Raw genomic sequence first — 17,407 nt, forward strand, 5'->3', positions numbered from 1 at the left:
GAAATCGGCAGCAATTCCTACTCGTCCGGAGGGGTGGGGACGTAAGGCAGAGTGGTGTGGGGCTGCCCGAGGGGATGGGAGAGGGTCCGGCCCACGCTGCCGCCTGGGCTGGGACTGGTCCCGCCTGCGCAGGGTAGCAGGAAGCTCTCCACACACTCACCGGACCTGGGCTAGGACTGGGTCTGGGGGTTCCCGGAAGTGGTCCTCTGGGTAATTTCTTTCCAAAAGGAAAATAAAGGAAGGAGGAAATCCACATAAGCTAAATATGCTAGGGTCAGCAACACATCCTAACGTTGGATCCTCAAAGCCGCTCCAAGAGACCCTATCCCTGATGTCTGGAGCAAATAACATGCGCAGAAAGGCTGAGGGCTTGTCTGAAGCTAAGCCACTGAACACAGCAGTGCTGGGGATGCTGTGGTGTGCTGTATTTCAAGCCTGGATTTAGGGATGCTAGCAGGGTTCACAGCCCTTTATACGTACAGTAATGTACGTCCGGTGCGCGTCAGCTGCTACGCGTTTCAGCTTGAGGCCTTCTTACTCTGTCTCTATTGATTTCCACCCTTATTTCTGTTATTTCTTTCCCTTTGGGGCTTGACTTTCTTAGGTAGCTTGTTGGCAGTGAGCATTAGGAATCAATTTCAATGATCCTCCCCTGTGACATATAGATTTTAAAGTCTACATTTCTCTCTGAGCCCTATTTTAGCTGTTTCTAGTAAGAACTACTATGCTATATTTTATATTATTCCGTACCAAACATGAAAAACTTTTCCCTTGGGATCTTTTTTCCCCTGTGGTTTATTTTTGTTTCTTATTATTTTTTGTTTTTGCTGCTTGAGACACTATGTAGAGCGGGCGGGCTTGAGCTCACCGTGGAGCCCTCACCGGCCTTGAGCTCAGCAATCCTCCAGCCTCTGCTGGATTAAGGTTGGGTTTATACACAGACACCACCATGCCTGGCTTATTTTTTTTCCTTAATTTCCAATTAAAAAAATATCACTTATGTATTACAAGTGCCTGTTGTTTATCCATTGTTCCCTGCTGTCTTTGTTTTCTTTCAGAGTTGTTCAGAGTCTTGTCCTGCCACAGCCAGTGCCTCATCTGGGGGCCTGCTTCTTTTACCTGTCGTTTCTGCTGGCTATTGTCTCATTTTCTGTCTCTCTGTATGTCTCTTGTTGTGGATCTTCGGCAATCAAAGTGAAGGAAATACATTATACGTGTATTTTTTTTTGTTGTTGTTTTCCTCCGAATGCCCTCAGGGCTTGTGTGGCTGGCTGGAGAGTTGTGGGGATCGAACTAGAGCCAGCTGAGGCTGACAGCTTGGTGGAAGCAGCCACTTAAAGAATTGAGCTAGGGCCAGGCCCCCTATACGTGTATTTTAATAGCGATACAATATACACGTACTATTCTTCCTCTGAGTGCCTGTGCTTTCCTCTGCCAGGCAGCAGCCTGAAGTGGCACTCAGAAAGCAGCTGGGGTCACGGCAGGCCGGCGTGTGGATTGGCCTTGGATCTCTCGTAGCGGGAGATGTCAAGTGTTGCCCAGCCCCAGGCCTTGGCAGAAACCTTCCCAGCCTCAGCTACCTCAGGCTTCCTGGGAGTTCCTTTCCCTGTGAGGCTTTCTGTTTAGTCCAATCCAGGCAGTCCCAGCCGCCTTCACTTCCATGGAAGTGGTCTTTCCTCTCTGCACTCATAGTCTAATTATTTCTACTTACTTTGTCTGCACCGGTATTTCTTTAATTTTCTGTTACTTATAGATGATCTGGTTTTTGTCCCAGAAGCTGCTTGGCAGTACTGGCTCCACGCCATCTACTCAGTTGCGCGCTGGAAAAAAAAAAAAAAAAGTCCACCAGCCACCCTAAGTTTTAGTAAATGATTTAAAATTGAAGGTAGGAAGAGATTCCACTCACACTTTTCTGGGCACTTGTCCTTGCTACCCCACTCCTCCGCTTTAGCAGTCTTATTTCTAATTTAAAAAGAAATGTATCTATTCTGATCATATAGCCCTCTGTTAAGTAGTTAGCTGACACTCACCGATTATATCAATTTGAGCTGCTGAAATCTGAGATTCCAAAATGAAAACTGTGGCTACCAACATTCACCTAGGACAAGATGTGGACCTCAACTGCTCTGCCTTGCTGATTGAAGAGGACCTTCTCTACTGGAACTTCCAGAAAGAAAATGGAGCAGAGCCTAATGTGCACGAAGACAACAGATCAAGCTCTTGGTATGCATCTGTGACACATGGCAGGTATCGTGGTACATATAAAGATCGCGGCATCCACACGTGATAGGAAAGGTGAAGAACTCCCCAGTGGCTGATGCGGTGTTTCGAGTTCATTTGCATTACACTGTATACATTTTCTCATTAGAACTGCCATCCTTCAATTTTTTTTTTTTTTTTTTTTTTGCGGAACCGGGGATTGAACTCAGACCCTTGCGCTTGCCAGGGAAGCACTTATTCCACTGAGCCATCTCCCCGGCCCCCCATCCTTCAATTGATGATGCAGACATTACCAAGTTCTGAGCTAGTTAGAAGACCCACGCAAAGGTTCATGGCCCTTTTTATCATCACCTTATAAGAGCAGACCATCGCTGGTTGTGACGTAAGTGGCAGGACTTTGCCAAGCTTCTTGTAAGGAGCAGCTCTCTAGGCCACAGTCCTTGCACTACAAACAGTGTGCTAAGGGCTTTATTTTTCCTCCCGTACCGCCCAAGTTCTGAACAACACACACTGGTGCCTAACTAGCCTACGTTCTTCCATTAAGGCACGTGCAGGCTTAGGAAAACGGACTAAGCAGATCGCCGTTTAGTCTTTTCTGAGTGGCACTGGGTCCTACTGTAATGGTTGACTGCTGTTCTTAGTTTGGGTTTTGAGGCACCGTGTTCCTCCCCTGTACTTCCTGATTCTCCCTGGCTGTTGGCTTTTCCATGGTATGTTCTTTGCTGCCACCATGGCGTCTCCTGACTCTGCCACTTGTGCAAGGGGTCCGGCCCATGCAGCCCAGACAGCTGCTTAGCGCCTGGCAGTTACCGGGCTCAGTGAGTGGCCTGGATGTCCATTGGCGGCACTCTTCCCTCAGCAACTCGCTTCCATCACCGTTTTCCACCCCCTTCTACTGGCCTCCTCTCAGGAGGGTTGGAGACAGCTCACAGCTCGTGCAGAACCTCAGCCCAAGCTGCGAGAGCAGGGCGGGCTCTGGCTTTGGACGCACAGCTGATAATACCACCCGCTGGCTTCTCAGAGCACCGCTGCATCTTGCTTCCGGATTTGCAGGGGTTTCAGGGAGCTGACCTTTCCAGACAGGCAATCTGTGCACAGAATTGTGCTCTGAAAGGTTCTGAGACAGCCAGAGGCTGACCAGGTCCTCATCGCATGTGCTTGAGACAGCAGGTGCCAGGCAGAGGGGCCCATGGGTGCATACCTGCTAGCCACTGCCACGGCCCCTCCCGGCCGGCCGTCACTGCCTCAAACACGAGTATTTGTCTTACATGAGTGGTGAAACCACTGGCACCTGGGAGGGGTGGGAGGGGCCTGCTGCCAGTGGCTGTCCCAAGCTATTTCTGATGCCAGCGTAGCTGTCCTCTATTTGAGTATCTGAGAATGACCATCTTTTTCCTAAGGCTGAACAGAAGAGAAGCAGTCGCAGGGACTCCTTGGACACACTTGGCGTGCATCTGTGTCTATGCTAAGAACTTGGAGCTGCCGTAGCTCACGTCCCATGTGCTCCCCAGGTGCCTGCACCAGCTTAATCCTCAGTGCTAAGGGAGTAGAAACCTGCACCCGCACTGATGTTGGGGGAAGGGCTGTAGAGAGTGTTTAGAGTGGACTCGTCATGAGGGTGGAGTCCTGAGGCTGAATTCTTGTGGGTTTATAGGAAGGGGCAGGAAAGAGCCCACAGATAGAGGTGCACACACCCTCACTGCTCTGGCGCTGCAGGGATCCTTGACCCGGGCGCCTGCTGCTTGGATTTCAGCCTTCAAGACTGTGAGCTACGTACACTTCCTTTCTCTGCAAAGTAACCCATCTCACGTATTTCAGTATGGCAATGAAAGCTGCTTAATATAGCAAGCTTGTCACCATTAATGGAGACTGCACTGTGGAAAGAATCCCAAGCAGTCAGGTGGGAAGGGGTAGGAAAAATAATTGAGAGAGAGAGAGAGAGAGAGAGAGAGAGAGAGAGAGAAAGAGAGAGAGAGAAACAGGGGAGGGGGAGAGAGAGTCAGAGAGACAGAGAGAGAGAGAGACAGAGACAGAGACAGAGAGAGAGAGACAGAGAGAGAGAGAGAGAGAGAGAGAGAGAGAGAGAGAGAATTTTCTAGTGTTCTCAGCCTCCTGCCTGTTTTCCTTTCTTTGCTGCTGAGACGCAGTCCCAGCACCACAACTAGGAGGATAAGAGGTTTATGTTGGCTCAGTCTCCCGGGATTCAGTCGGTTGCTGCCAGCATCGAGGCACGGTGCCATGGTGGGAAAGCCAGCACAGCAGCGAGGTGCTCAGACCATGCTGCCAGGAAGCCAAGAGGGAAGGGCGGAGCCAGGCCGGGCGAAGGCTTGCAGACCATGCCCCCAGGGACCCTCCTCCAGCCAGGCTAAGAGCACCTTCAAGCCCCAGAGGCAGAGAAATCTGCTGATGAGCACAGTTCCCTATGACCTGCCCCATGACCCATTGGCCTGAAAGCCTTAACGTGAGGCTTGAGGTGGAGGTGGGGGTGAGGGGTGAGGGTGGGGGTGGGTGGGGGTGGGGTTGCTAAGTCTAAGCCCTGATAGAGGCGTTTAAATTCTGAGTAGTTGACAGGCTCTCCCAGGTGTTTCAGAAGGCTGTCTCCGTTGCTCTGTTGTCTAATGTTCCACCGAGCAGCAGGAGGGCTACCTTAGAAGCAGGCCCAGAAAGGGAAGCTCTAGGAAAGCCGAGTGGCCGCCGCCTTGGAAGATCTCACAGGGCTCCCCACTCAGGACAACCTCGCAAGTGACACAGCCTGTCTCTAAATTCTTTCCTCTCCCCCAGGACGTTAGAAGGCAAACCATATGCTTCAAAAATCCTGAGAATTCAGAAAATTAATGAAAACAATCTAAATTTTTTATACAATTGTGCTGTGGCGTACCCCGGAAGCAAAGATATCAAAAGCTTCGTTTTGTTGAGAAAAGGTACGCGTGTTTTGGGCCTGGGCGTGTGTGGAGCCGTAGCAGGCAGCTGGGGGCCATGCTGGAGATGGCCAGGTGGGGTGCACCTGGGGCCCAGGAAACCGCAGGTGGGGCTGGGGCTCTGCCCTGGCTGGAACCCTGTGCTCGTGATCCCAGCTGGAGAAGGAAAGCTGAGCTTAGGCTCTGCCCCACGAGAGAATGGGAACCTGGGGCTGAGGCCGAGCACTGGGACACAGGTGCAGGAGCGACGGGCGCAGGGGAGGCAGGGGGCGACCTTCGCACCCGAAAAGGCAGAGGGATTTTGCAGATGGGTGTTGGGTAAGCCCAGGGTGGGGCTCAGTGGGCCCAGGGGTTTGGTCATCCTTTCCACAGAGAGCCCCTGGGGCCCCTTCCCTGGAAGCCCCTGGACAGGGCCTGTGGACATTCAGTGGCCACTAACCTGTGGGTTCTTGACATTTCCCATGATGACCCCTTGGGGAACCACACGCTGGCTCATCTCTGTCCTTTCCGCACCACCAGCCCGGGTTCCATGGTGCAGTGGCCTCTCAGAAGTAGCCAAGTCTGGGCCACAGTGTCCACCTCCCTCTCTGCTCATCCCCGGGCATGGTCACCAGCTCCTTGGATAGAGAGGGGACAGAGATCATCTGAGAGATGAAAAGGGAGAAACAGACAAAGCAAAACAGACACACAGAGAGACAGACATGGAGACGTGAGAGAGACAGGACAGACAGAGGGAGATAGAACCAGAGACAGAGAGGGAGCAGAGACAGAATACTAGCGCAGATGAGAGAGAATCAGTGTAAGACGCACAAGCGCGCGCGCGCACACACACACACACACACACACGATGGTGCCTCAGTGGGACAGTGGGGACCTGCAGGGCAGAAGCGAGTGTGGGTGCCCGTGTGCTTGTGCATGAGCCTGTGCGCACGTGTGCTGCCCGTGTGCCTGACCTCAAGGGACACAAGAACCCAGCGCCCGGCCTTATTCCAGAGTCACTTGGGAGTACATCAGGTAGCCAGCTCACACCTTGCAGTTCACTGGACATGAAGGACGGATGCAGAAAGTTGCTCCCTACCCCGGCCCAAGCTTGACAGGGGTCAGTGATGCTTCAGCCTAGAAATCAACACCCCCCTTAGAATTTATTCCAACAAAATAAGTAAAACGTGGGGTGTGTCGGCATTTCGGCACTGCATTTGGTTGGGTAAACTGCAGTCTGTCTGAATCTTGGGGTACTGTGAATGATCATTGAGTGGCCTAATGAAATGCTGTTGCTGTACTATGAACAAATGAAAAGTGATTATCATGATATCAATTAAGTAAAAACTTTCGGGTAAAAATGAAACCCAGAAAGGAAATATACTGCCTTGTTAGTATGAACTTTATCGTATTATGAGTTGGTTTAAAAAATTATACTCCCATATAATCTTATATCTCCCTCCAGTGAGCATACGCTGAACCCACATAGGAAATGTTATTCTTTCCCCAAAAGAACAGAAAGTTTGCTAAAATTCTGAGAACTCTGGCCCCGGCATCTGTAACTGCTTCTGTGTAATATCGCAGCCAGCTCTCTCCCACATCAGCTGTAAGCGATATAAGCTGCTTGTATTTCTTCCATTTTACTGAAGAAGGCGCTAAGACAGCAGTGCCCCCAGAGTTTTTCCTAGACACAGACGTGGAACCAGGTTGCAAACCCTGCTTCCCCGCAGCCTGTTTGGTCTCTCTGAGCCACACGCCTCTGTTGCCCTCCTCCCTGCTGAGACTTCTGCCTGGCCCCTCTGCAAGCCCCCTCCTGGGCTTCTGCCCAAAAGTCTGAATGCCGCAGGCATGGATGGCGGAAGACGTCACAGCACTTTCAGCTCAGGTCCGTGAATGTCGCTGTGTATGTTTGTTCCTCATAAATTGGAGTGGAGAGATCAACACCACAGCCTAGCGACAGGAACAGGATGGACTGAGAGGACAGTGGGCGGGTCCCTAGCCAATGCGAAAAGGTGAGGGGACAGCCTCACATGGCAGGAGCAGGCACTGCTGACATCCCACTGGCCAAGTCTTTATTTCTGGTGCTGTTCTGTTTCCAACAGGCATGGCTGACATCCCCCGCCACGTCTTCACTGGAGGGATGACTGTGGCCACCGTGCTCTCTGTGGCAGTGCTGTCCCTGGGGGTCGTGTGCATCATTTATAGAGTGGACGTGGTTCTGTGCTACAGACGCTGGGTGGGCAGTGACGAGACGCTAGCAGGTAATGGGTGCCAGAGTGCTGGGGGGGTTGTCTTGTTTTATGCTGTCATTGCTAAGCCACATAAATTCATCTTTATCTTATTAAGATGAATGTTCTTCATTTTGTTTTCATTGCCTTGTTGACTTATGGGAGAGGCTTTCCATGAAAAGACAACCACATACCGCTGCTTCCTTGAGCAGCGTTGCTGTATGTTCTGTTCTTGTGCTTACTTAGGTGTTGCCGAAGATTGTCCTATAGTTTCAGGAATGTATGTATGTATGTATGTATGCATGTATGTTTCTTGTGGCCCATGTCCTAGATGTGTTGTGCAGTGCCTGAGCCCAGGAACTGGCCACCTGCATGCCTGGCCCACGGCCTTCCCACGCCTTCTCCAGCAGGTGCAGTCAGCCAGCTTGTGTGCATTGCATTGTGGGTCATTGCTGTGACCTGGAAAAGGACAGCGAGTGCTCACTGTAAGAAGCTTGGCGGAGGCCTCAGGGACCCCCCAGTTGGCATCGGTCTCTGTATCCATCTGGTGCCTCTTCACCTCTGTTTCTTATGCTGAAAAGTGGCAAGAAGTCTTTAGGATTCCAGTTGGTCATTAAAAATCAATTGCACATGTTGCACAAGCGGATTTATGTTACACCGAGGGAGCTGCTTGAAACACAGAATTTGGAAGTAATGGTTGAAAAACTAATTTTTGCTAAGGGTGAAGATGTGTCACCTCCCATGCAGATCTGCTCTTGCCCAAACTGGCTGCCCAGTTGACCCAGTAGGGTGTGTCCTCACTGTGGGGAACAGCATGCTTCTGTCGGCGCAGGCCTGTCTGACTTTCGCTGGCCCTTCTTAGTGACAGATAGCAGCTGACCTGGTAGCAAGGACGCACAGAGTAACACAGCAGCAGAAGTGCCGCTTTCTGCCCACCTAGGAAGCCCCACATCTCACAGCAGCCTGAGAATCATGCAGGGGAACTGCTTGCTGATTAATCCAGCCACTGGCTTTATTTCTGTCAGCTTTTGTAGCCTTTGATGTGTGTATGTGTGTGGGTGTCTGCAATTTTTATCAAAATTTCCTATCTTTCATGCATATGCAGCTCTGAAGGGTGGAAGCTTTGGGTCAGTAGTAGGTAGTGTCTTGGACTGCGGACCCACAACACCGTGTGCAGAACGGCTACAAACTGAAAGCAGCTCGCCACAAGGCTGAAGACAGCGCAGCTGCCTGGGTGGTGGAAAATAAATCCCGGGGCACCTAGAGGACCGGGGCCTAGGACGGCTTTGCCGTGTGTTGCTATAAAGGATCACATCATTTCTCCTTCCGTGTGGCCTAGTGTGTTGTTACGAAGGATCACGTCATTTCTGTCTTTCAGTGCAGTAGGAAATCCTGACACTGTAGCTAGGTGTGAAGGGCTGGTTTTGCCGCCTGCCCAGTTGTCGCAGGAGGACAGGCCATCCCCCTCCACAGCTCCCTCTACCCGCCCGGATGAGCGTGGCTTGCATACCCAGGGCCTGACTCATGCCTTCTCTGTGGCAAGAAGTGTCCTGGGAGCTGCCTGCCAGCCCGCCAGGCTATTCTGTTCCTCTGCCTTATTCTTCAGTGCTGCTTTCATCTGCTCTGCATTAGGGGGACCGTGCAGTGGAGCTGAGCTTTGCTGCTTTCCTGTGGCATTCTACACTCACGTGCATGAACTCTCGATCCCTTTTTCTTTTCTTTATCTATATTTTGTGTGTTAGGGAAGGGTCTACAGGGTATAGTGATCTGTCTGTTTACAGCCTCCCAAGAGCTGGGATTACAGACGCGCACCACCGCCCTCTCAGCACGCCTTGGCGGTGGGGCCGGCACAGCAGACCCAGGGATCGAACCCCGGCCCCTGAGCCTGCTTGCAGGTATTTTAATCCGCTGAGCTTTTTGGCCGGCCCTTGCGATTCTTAAATAAGGGCCTGAAAACATTCCCGATTGCTCCGCAGTTAGCGTCTGAGACCTGACAGTGCTGAATTAAACTTTTCTCTTCCAACTTTCCTCCTGCATCTTGACTTCCCTTGAACTTTTCCTCCAAAAGCCTTTGACTTGCGCATTCAAGGGTCCACCCTGTCTCCTAGATGGCAAGATGTACGATGCGTTCGTGTCCTACCTGAGAGAGCGTGGGCCAGGGAGTGGTGAAGAGTACACGTTTGCCGTGGAGACACTGCCCACGGCACTGGAGGGACACTTCGGGTATAAGTTATGCATATTCGAAAGGGATGTGGAGCCCGGAGGAGGTAAGGCGGGGCACCAGCCAGAAACCCAACAGCAGCATTTTCTTTTTCGAATCAGTTGCTTAGCCGTACAAGTGATTCTCATTTTCCCCAGATATAAACAAACAGGGTCCTGGAGACCAGAAGAGACCAGGTTAGTCAATAGCTGGCTGATCTGGTATATAATTAATTATCTGACATAATAAATCATGAGAAAACAAGTGGGCCCTCCCGGGGCCTCCTCATGGTCTCCTGGCTGTCCAGGACGCGGTGTGCATTGCCTTTGTGGGCGTCACCTCTGCGAGCATCTCCTCTTCTGTGCCACGTTCGCAGCCAGCCTGGCTCTGAGGCGCAGACCTGCAAGAGACACCCAGTTAGGGCGGCGGCTCCTCTGCACAGGTCCTAACTTAGTACGTGATGCCGAGGCTGCCACGCAGAGCGACTCTCACTAGAAAGTGCCCTCTCTTTACAGTGTTAATGCTGATGACAAAATTGCAGTAGGAAATGGGGGCACTGGGAAAAGAGGACTGCAAGGGACTTGTTGTGATTCCCAGCCGGTCACAGTCATGGAACTCAGGGTTTTAAAATTGATACATAAATGCAAACGGTCATAGCATTTATATTGAGGCAAATTACAATTTATAAAACATATTACAAGACAATTTACAAGATAATTACAATTACAAGGACATTTATTAACACTTTTCTTCTTGAGGTTTTATAGAGGAAATATTAGAAATGTAGTGTGAAATTATTGCTGAGATCAGTGCTAATAAAAAATAGAAATGACGTCACTGGTTGCCATGGGTTTATTCATCCAATATTTATTGAATACCATCATCCCTCGGCTGAGCTCTGAGCTGAGCACTGAAGATAAAAGAAATATTTTATTTAAGTCAACAAGATAGGAGACTTTCCCTCTCCTGTATTACAATTTACAAAGAGAAAATTTTGCTAATTAGAAAAATAAACTATAGTTTAACAATGAACAACTTCTCAAGTGGAAAAATTATCACACATACAACACTGACATTTTTAAGTGGCAGTTCTTTGTAGATGGTGGCGTGACGTTACTCCTCAAGCTTTGATCCACCGCTTGGCATCAGTTTTACTATAATTACATTATTTTTTTAAGAGTCATCTTAAAATAGGTTTTCTTTTCTTTTCTGAGCTCTTAAATAATAATAAAGACAATTTGCATATCCAATTGTAGCCAGGCTTGGTTGAGCTCTCTGGGGTCTAGAATAGGGGTCCTCCCACTGCCACCCCATCAGATCCGGCTGGTGCCCCTGCTGAATTATCTGCACTCCACAGCGGAGGAGAGTGGAGAGGACAGAGGCGGTGTGACCGCAAAGCCAAAATATTTACTATCTGGACCTCTGCAGAAAAACCTGGCCAACTCTGGTCTAAAACAATGAGTAATGGTGCAGTTTTGGGTGCTGTAGGCTTTTCTTCTTCTTGTTTGCTTTTTGATCTCTAAGTTTTGATTTCAGCATGCTCCTCCATGCGCGTGGGGCCAGATGGTGTGGTGGGTACACAAATGCCCTCCTCTATTTCTGCCACTTCCCAGCTGCGGGCACCAGGGAAGCTTCTCAGTGGTGCTGGCTTGGCATCCTTGCCTGTACAATGACAGGAGGCCAGGCCCAGGCTCACTGTGAGCTTAAGCAAGTTCCTACACAGAAATCCTTCAGGGATGGGAGGGCGCAGGGGAAATTACTGCCACCTTCATCCTTATTTTATATGCATAAAATTGAGGAAAAAGTGGTTTGTCTTACTTCATTAATAAGCTTAACAGCTAAATAATATAAAACAGGGTCATGTGTTAAAGTACCTTTTGTCCTGCGCACCCTTCCCCACTGCTGACACTGACGACTCCTCGTGTCCCCAGCTGCTGTTGATGACCTCCATTCACTGATCCAGAAAAGCCGACGGCTGATCATTCTCCTCAGTAAGAGCTATCTGTCTCACCAAGTCAGGTATGAACTGGAGAGCGGGCTCCACGCAGCCCTGGTGGAAAGGAAGATCAAAATAATCTTAATTCAGTTTGCACCTGTTGGGGATGTCCCTCTCTTGCCGCAGTCTCTAAAGCTTCTGAAGTCACACAGAGTTCTCACATGGAAGGCTGAGGAGTCTCTTTCATACAACTCGAGGTTCTGGAAAAACCTTCTGTACTTAATGCCTGCAAAAGCAAGCAAGGCAGACAGGGATTTGTCCGAGGTTTTGCCGGTGCTTGCTGAAGTGTATTGATATTTGGAACGGCGGAGTATCTCCAAGACTGGTGCTTCTGGGGACAGAGTGAGGGCCCGCTCAGGGCAGACTCTCCTTTGAAACGCTGAATGCCCTACAAAGCCTTCTGAAGGAGGGCCTTGTCTTTAGATCACCAGGGATGAGACTGGCTCTTGAGCTGGTCCTGTGCTTCTGGATGACCCTGGGTTTCCCACGGGCTGCAGCTGGTCCTTTCCCTGGCGGCTGCTTGCACCGTTACTGCAGGCAGCAAGCACAGCGGGGTCCCGGGCAGATGTGCTGCCCAGCAGGCACTACGCTGAGAGCCGCCGGTGCTAGCAGGCCCTTTGGTCTCGGGACTTTACACGCAGGGAGAAGCATTCTCTGTGAGCCGGTGGGTGGCCGTCCTGGGCATGCTGCCCTGCGTCCACATCCCTGGCCCCCTGGATCCTGGTGGGAGGGGGAAAGGAGCTGCGGGGGTGAGCAGGTGCTGTGGCGGGGGCAGACCCCAGGACATGCTTCCTTCTCCTGGCCCCTGCGCAAGGCAGCAGTTCCGGGAGCCCCAAGGAGGCCCAGGACAGAGCTTGCTTATCCAGACCTATTCTTGGGAATCTAAAGGAACCCCCAGCACCTTTGTCTTTCATGAGTGGCCCCAATTTCATTTCAGATATTCTCAATGACTTTCATTTCTAGTGCACTAAAACAGTGATAGATGTCATGTAAATAATTATATTCAAGATGGTGCCAGATCACATTAGCCATTAAATGGAAAAAATAAAAAGAAATGTGCCTGCTTGATTTTTAAAAAAACCTTGGGTCCCAGAAGCCCTGGCATAGAGGCAGCCTGGCATGCTGGCTGAAGTGCTGGGCTGCGCAGCCCACCCCCAGCGTCAGTCTTGCTCTTCCTCTGTGGTCGCCGGGGCCTCATCTGACCTCCCCATGCCTCAGTTACCCCATCTATAAAATTAGAACTTGTAATGGTTGTACCTGCTCCCCAGAGTCTACACTCTGCACTTCCGTAGAACAGTTCTAAGAGCTGTTACTTGCTCCTTCACTGGTAAGGATATTAGTACCAGAATTAATTCTTGCTTGGATCCATTACTTAGCAACAGGCTAAAGAGAAGTCACAGGGCAGGGTGTGGCGGCTCAGCAGCTGGGAGGACAGGCTGCATTTGCAGATGTTTGCCAAGACACTGAGACAGAGCCGCGGCCTCCCATGCAGGCGAACTGCATCCCTAATGGGGCCCGTGCTGTGCGTCTCCAACACCTCGAAGCAGCAACTGGTCAAGCTGACCACAGGGCCCCGGGCAGCAGCCTCCAGCAGAAGGGGCGGTCACAGAGGCACGAAGGCGCCGGCGTGGAGGACCAGTTAGGGGCAGTGGGTGCAGCGTGGATGCACTAGGGGAGTTTAAAGCAGAGATGCAGTCGATTGTGCTAAAACTTCCGGGAGAATGAGATTTCCTCTGCGACAGGGGGATTTAATTTTATAGTGCTTATGATTCGGTGTGCTAATTGGCTGGATTATGAAAATCAATGAAGGGATGGCTTAATAGAATAAGTGCTTCCCTGGCAAGCTCAAGGGTCTGAGTTCAATTCCTGGTTCTGGAAAAAAAAAAAAAAGTCAATGAATTAATATGTATGTTCTATATGTGAAAATTAGAATACAATAAATTTCATTACTGTAACCATCTCTAGCACCTAGAATGATTCTGCTTCCTGTTTTGCTGACAACACAGGCTTTAAAGCACATTAAACACATTTTGTATGAAGTGCACCTCACATTGCCTTAACCGTGTATGTTATAGAAACTTCAGGGACATTGCAGTGCGTTAGTGAATCACAGCTCTTGTGCTTTTATTTTCAGAATGTCTCGTGGCTTCTTTTTCACTCTCTCTAAGACTCTATCCTCTTTCTCCACTTCATTCCAGCCTATTTTAATGGTATATGGGTCACTCAAAATAAATGCCTATACTTGCCATATTTTAGATGTCAAATTACTTTGTGCCTTTAAAAAAAATGTATTTAGTTATTACTGGGACCCAGTCTACAGCTCGGACTTGTGATCGTCCTGCTTTCAACCTCTCCAGCGCTGGGATTACAGGTGTGCACCACCGGGCCTGGACTCTGGGGACCGCCCAGCTCGCAGAGGGCGTGGGGGGCGTGGGGGGCGGGGGACCGAACCGCGGTCCCTGCTTGCCTACGTTTGCCTAAGCAGGCGCTTTAGTCCACTGAGCTATCTCAGCAGCCCAGTGTGCCTTTTTATTTTTTCTTCCACCGAGGAGAAAAGGAGAGCTCCCTCGTTTCTCGCACACCGCGGTAAACACTGGGGCCACACACCGCAGGCCTCCGTTCGCCAGGTGACGAGTGTCCACGTGTTTAAGTTTAAGCGCAAACAAGACCATTTCCAAGCAGGGTCAGTCGACAATATTTTAGGTATTTGAACGTCTTCCTCCCCGACCCCAGATGCCCTTCAACTGGATCAGAACGCGCCGGTGCGCAGCGGAGGAGAACCAGCTGCCCGAGGTTTATCGCTCTTACGATAGGCACTTACTAAACGGAGTTGTACTTACTAAATGGAAGCGGAGAGAAATCGCAAACACGTCGCAGACGCCGGCGCGCGAGACCCGGAGCCGGCGCTGCGGCCGTCTTGAGCCCGTCGGAGCGCGAGGCGCTTTCCGGGCTGGCTCAGGTCGAGCACTGTCTTCTTCCTTCCGCCTGGTGGAGGTGAGCTCGGAGGGCGCTGCTTCCAGGCTGCAGGCACCTTTCTGGGCCACGGTTTATCCCACGAGGCCCGGCCAAGGCCGCGCCGAGGGAAGCTGGCTGCAGAGGGCTGGCCTGGAGCCGGAGTGGAGGAAAGGGGCGCTCGGGGCTCCGGCTGAGTCGCTCGGTGGGCGTGGACGGAATCGCGTGTAGTTAGCGCGGGATGGCGGCATCCTGTGTCTGCAGCCTGCCGTGTCACCGAGGTGGGGACGCTCAGGTGAGTGCTTGTCCTGGGGCGAGGGTACCCGCAGAGGCTGCAGTGGCAAGGACCGAGGGCCGAGGAGGCCTGATTTCCGAGCCGAGGCTGCGCCGGGAGCTGGGCCGAGCCAGGGAGAGGGTGCCCGGGTGGCCAAGCCCCAGATACAATGGGCACCAGCCTGTGTGTGCCATGGGAGCACACGTGTCTCCCACCCGCCTGCCCGCCAGTTCCTGGGGACAGGAGCCTTGCTGGGACCCGTGCCGATGCCCATTTCTCTGTGACACTTCCGAAACCTGCTCCTCCCTCGTTCTGGCCCACCACAAGTGAGGGACCCCCGCCTCCCTAATCCAATTGCTACAGCGTGGTGTGCGCTTGTGTGGGGGTGAGGGTGTTAGTGGAGGTTCGCGCATCGTTCGGGAGTTTAGGGTTCCCCCGAGGAGCCTCTAGGACCATCCTGGGAAGGTAGGGTGGGGGTGGGGTAGGCATCCTTAGGCAGCTCTCCCTCTCCACGCTTTTCTGGAACCAGAGACACGCTGATCTTGCCCACCCTGTGTTGTGGACACATCTGACGTTTTTTTTTTTTCATAGGACAAAATGTACTTTTATTGAGTACTGACTATGTTATGAACACTGTGGTTGAAAAGAAAAGGAGGACACTGGGTGTCCCCCTGCAGGTTACAGAGGAGCGAGAGTCCTGGGCGTGGTGCTGCTCCTCCTTCGCTCTCATGTCCATCCACTCTGATGCCTGTGCATTCTCCTCTATCCAGAGAGCTGTTCCGTATTCTGAGCCTGTGTTTCCCACCAGCGTAGCTGCTCCAGATAGTTCATTTTATTTTAAAGACCCAATCCAAAAATGGGCATCTGAAGTGAATACATACTTCTCAGATAAAGAAACGCAGCTGGCAAATAAATACATTAAAGAAATGCAAATTAAAAAATCATTAAGCTTCTCTTCTGTATGTTTAACAACTAAAGTTTGCAGACCAAAAATTAGAGAAAAAGAAGGGCTAAAAGGACAGCCAATATTTTGGCCCTAGCCCTTTAAGGTCAGCGAGGCTTGAGGACATATGAGGACATAAGAGAACCTGTACTGTAACATACTGTAACTCAGTGGTCTCCCAAATTTTCTGATCAAGGAGATTGTGGGGCCACAGAGGAAAGTGATCAATGATGTAGAGTGTGCCTAAGGAGAGTCACATGGAAAGAAAAATTCTCTCAGGCTTTCACACAGAGCAAATTGGTCAAGCAATGGCTGTGACTCATCCAGATGGCTGACACTGACAAAAGATCCACAAGCTGCTGTACATGGTTTCAGGGTAAGTCCCAAGGGGGATTTGACACTGACCTTGTCAGATATAAAAGTTATATTTTCAGTTATATAGGTCTTGCTATAACTTGGTCTTAACCATCAGCAGAAAAGTATAATCATGAGGTATAAAAAGTAAAGCCATATTAGTATGCTGAGCTGAAAAGACTCAAGTCAGCAACTTCTGACAATTGCCAGTTGTGCTGATAACCCTCTAATATTATGGACTATTGGACTGTATTGGGTTATTTTGCTGAATTCAGATATCTACAATCTTTGGACTGACATCAAGTATGAAAAAGTCCTTTAAAGACTTCTCCAAATACAGCTTCTCTAACAGCAATGGAACACCCATCTCCGGCACAACAAAACTAAAAAGGGGAATATAAATAAAGGACCATTTTGTAGTGAAAGAAAAAAAATATATATATATTAGGATAGATATACAGCTACTTTCTCTTAGTTCAATGAGAAAAAAGATTTGTACTAATATTATTTAGGCAAGAGATCATGTCTGCATCTTGTCCTCTTAATAACTACTATAAAGACAACAATATGCAATGTATTAATTATTGTAACTGTCTTATTAACCTGTTTCAAAACTGTTTCATTGCTATTTTTTCTCATTAAAATGAATAAAAAATTAAAACAAAAGAAATGCAAATTGAAACAATACTGAGATTCCATCTCACCCCAGAAAGAATGCCTATCACCAAGAAGTCAACCAGTAACAAATGCTGGAGGGGCTGTGGGGAGAAAGGAATCTTCTCCAGTGTTGGTGGGAGTGCGATCTGGTTTACCACTGTAGAAATTGGCATGGAGGTTCCTCTAAAAACTAGGATTAGAGGTCCTGTTCAACCCAGCTATTCCTCTTCTGAAAATTTTCCCAGAAGAATTAAAAACATCACAGCACAGTGATATATGCGCACCCATGCGTACGGCAGCACAATTTGTCCTAGCTAAATCTTGGAAACAACCCAGATGTCCATTAACTGCAGAATGGGTAAAAAAAGATGTGATTTTTTTATACAATGGAGTATTACTCATCTATAAGGAAGGATAAACTTGAGACTTTTTTAGGGAAATCATGTGACATTTTGTTTTTAAAAATCCACCACTGAAGATGTCAGGCTTTGGGTGTAATGGATATAACCCTCTCTTACTATTTTAAACACAGTAGTTAATGAATTACTTGGAGAGGTGAAGGGACAGGCCCACTCTAGCTTAGGCTTCCTGTACACCCGGCTAAGTCCCACACTCCCCAGGCTTCCCCCAGGGATGCAGGTCTTGCCACACCCGTGGAGGAACCTATGCAATCAGGGAGCCACAAG

The 17,407-nt window shown here is 49.9% G+C and overlaps 1 protein-coding gene across 1 annotated transcript in view; it reads left to right on the plus strand.

Moving 5' to 3' along the window:
• The window catches only part of Il18r1 (interleukin 18 receptor 1), a 45,051-nt gene extending 31,657 nt beyond the window's left edge, over nt 1-13,394 (plus strand). Inside the window, exons 7-11 of the mRNA XM_023717335.1 lie at nt 2,103-2,223; nt 5,002-5,141; nt 7,220-7,378; nt 9,454-9,612; nt 11,477-13,394. Of these exons, the coding sequence (XP_023573103.1) occupies nt 2,103-2,223; nt 5,002-5,141; nt 7,220-7,378; nt 9,454-9,612; nt 11,477-11,835 (938 nt within the window). The 3' untranslated portion in view covers nt 11,836-13,394. The remainder of the gene's footprint in view (nt 1-2,102; nt 2,224-5,001; nt 5,142-7,219; nt 7,379-9,453; nt 9,613-11,476) is intronic.
• Nucleotides 13,395-17,407: the final 4,013 nt, after the last annotated feature.

Source organism: Octodon degus, unplaced genomic scaffold, assembly GCF_000260255.1.
Source record: "Octodon degus isolate 3935 unplaced genomic scaffold, OctDeg1.0 scaffold00052, whole genome shotgun sequence".
NCBI classification, from domain to species: Eukaryota; Metazoa; Chordata; class Mammalia; order Rodentia; family Octodontidae; genus Octodon; species Octodon degus.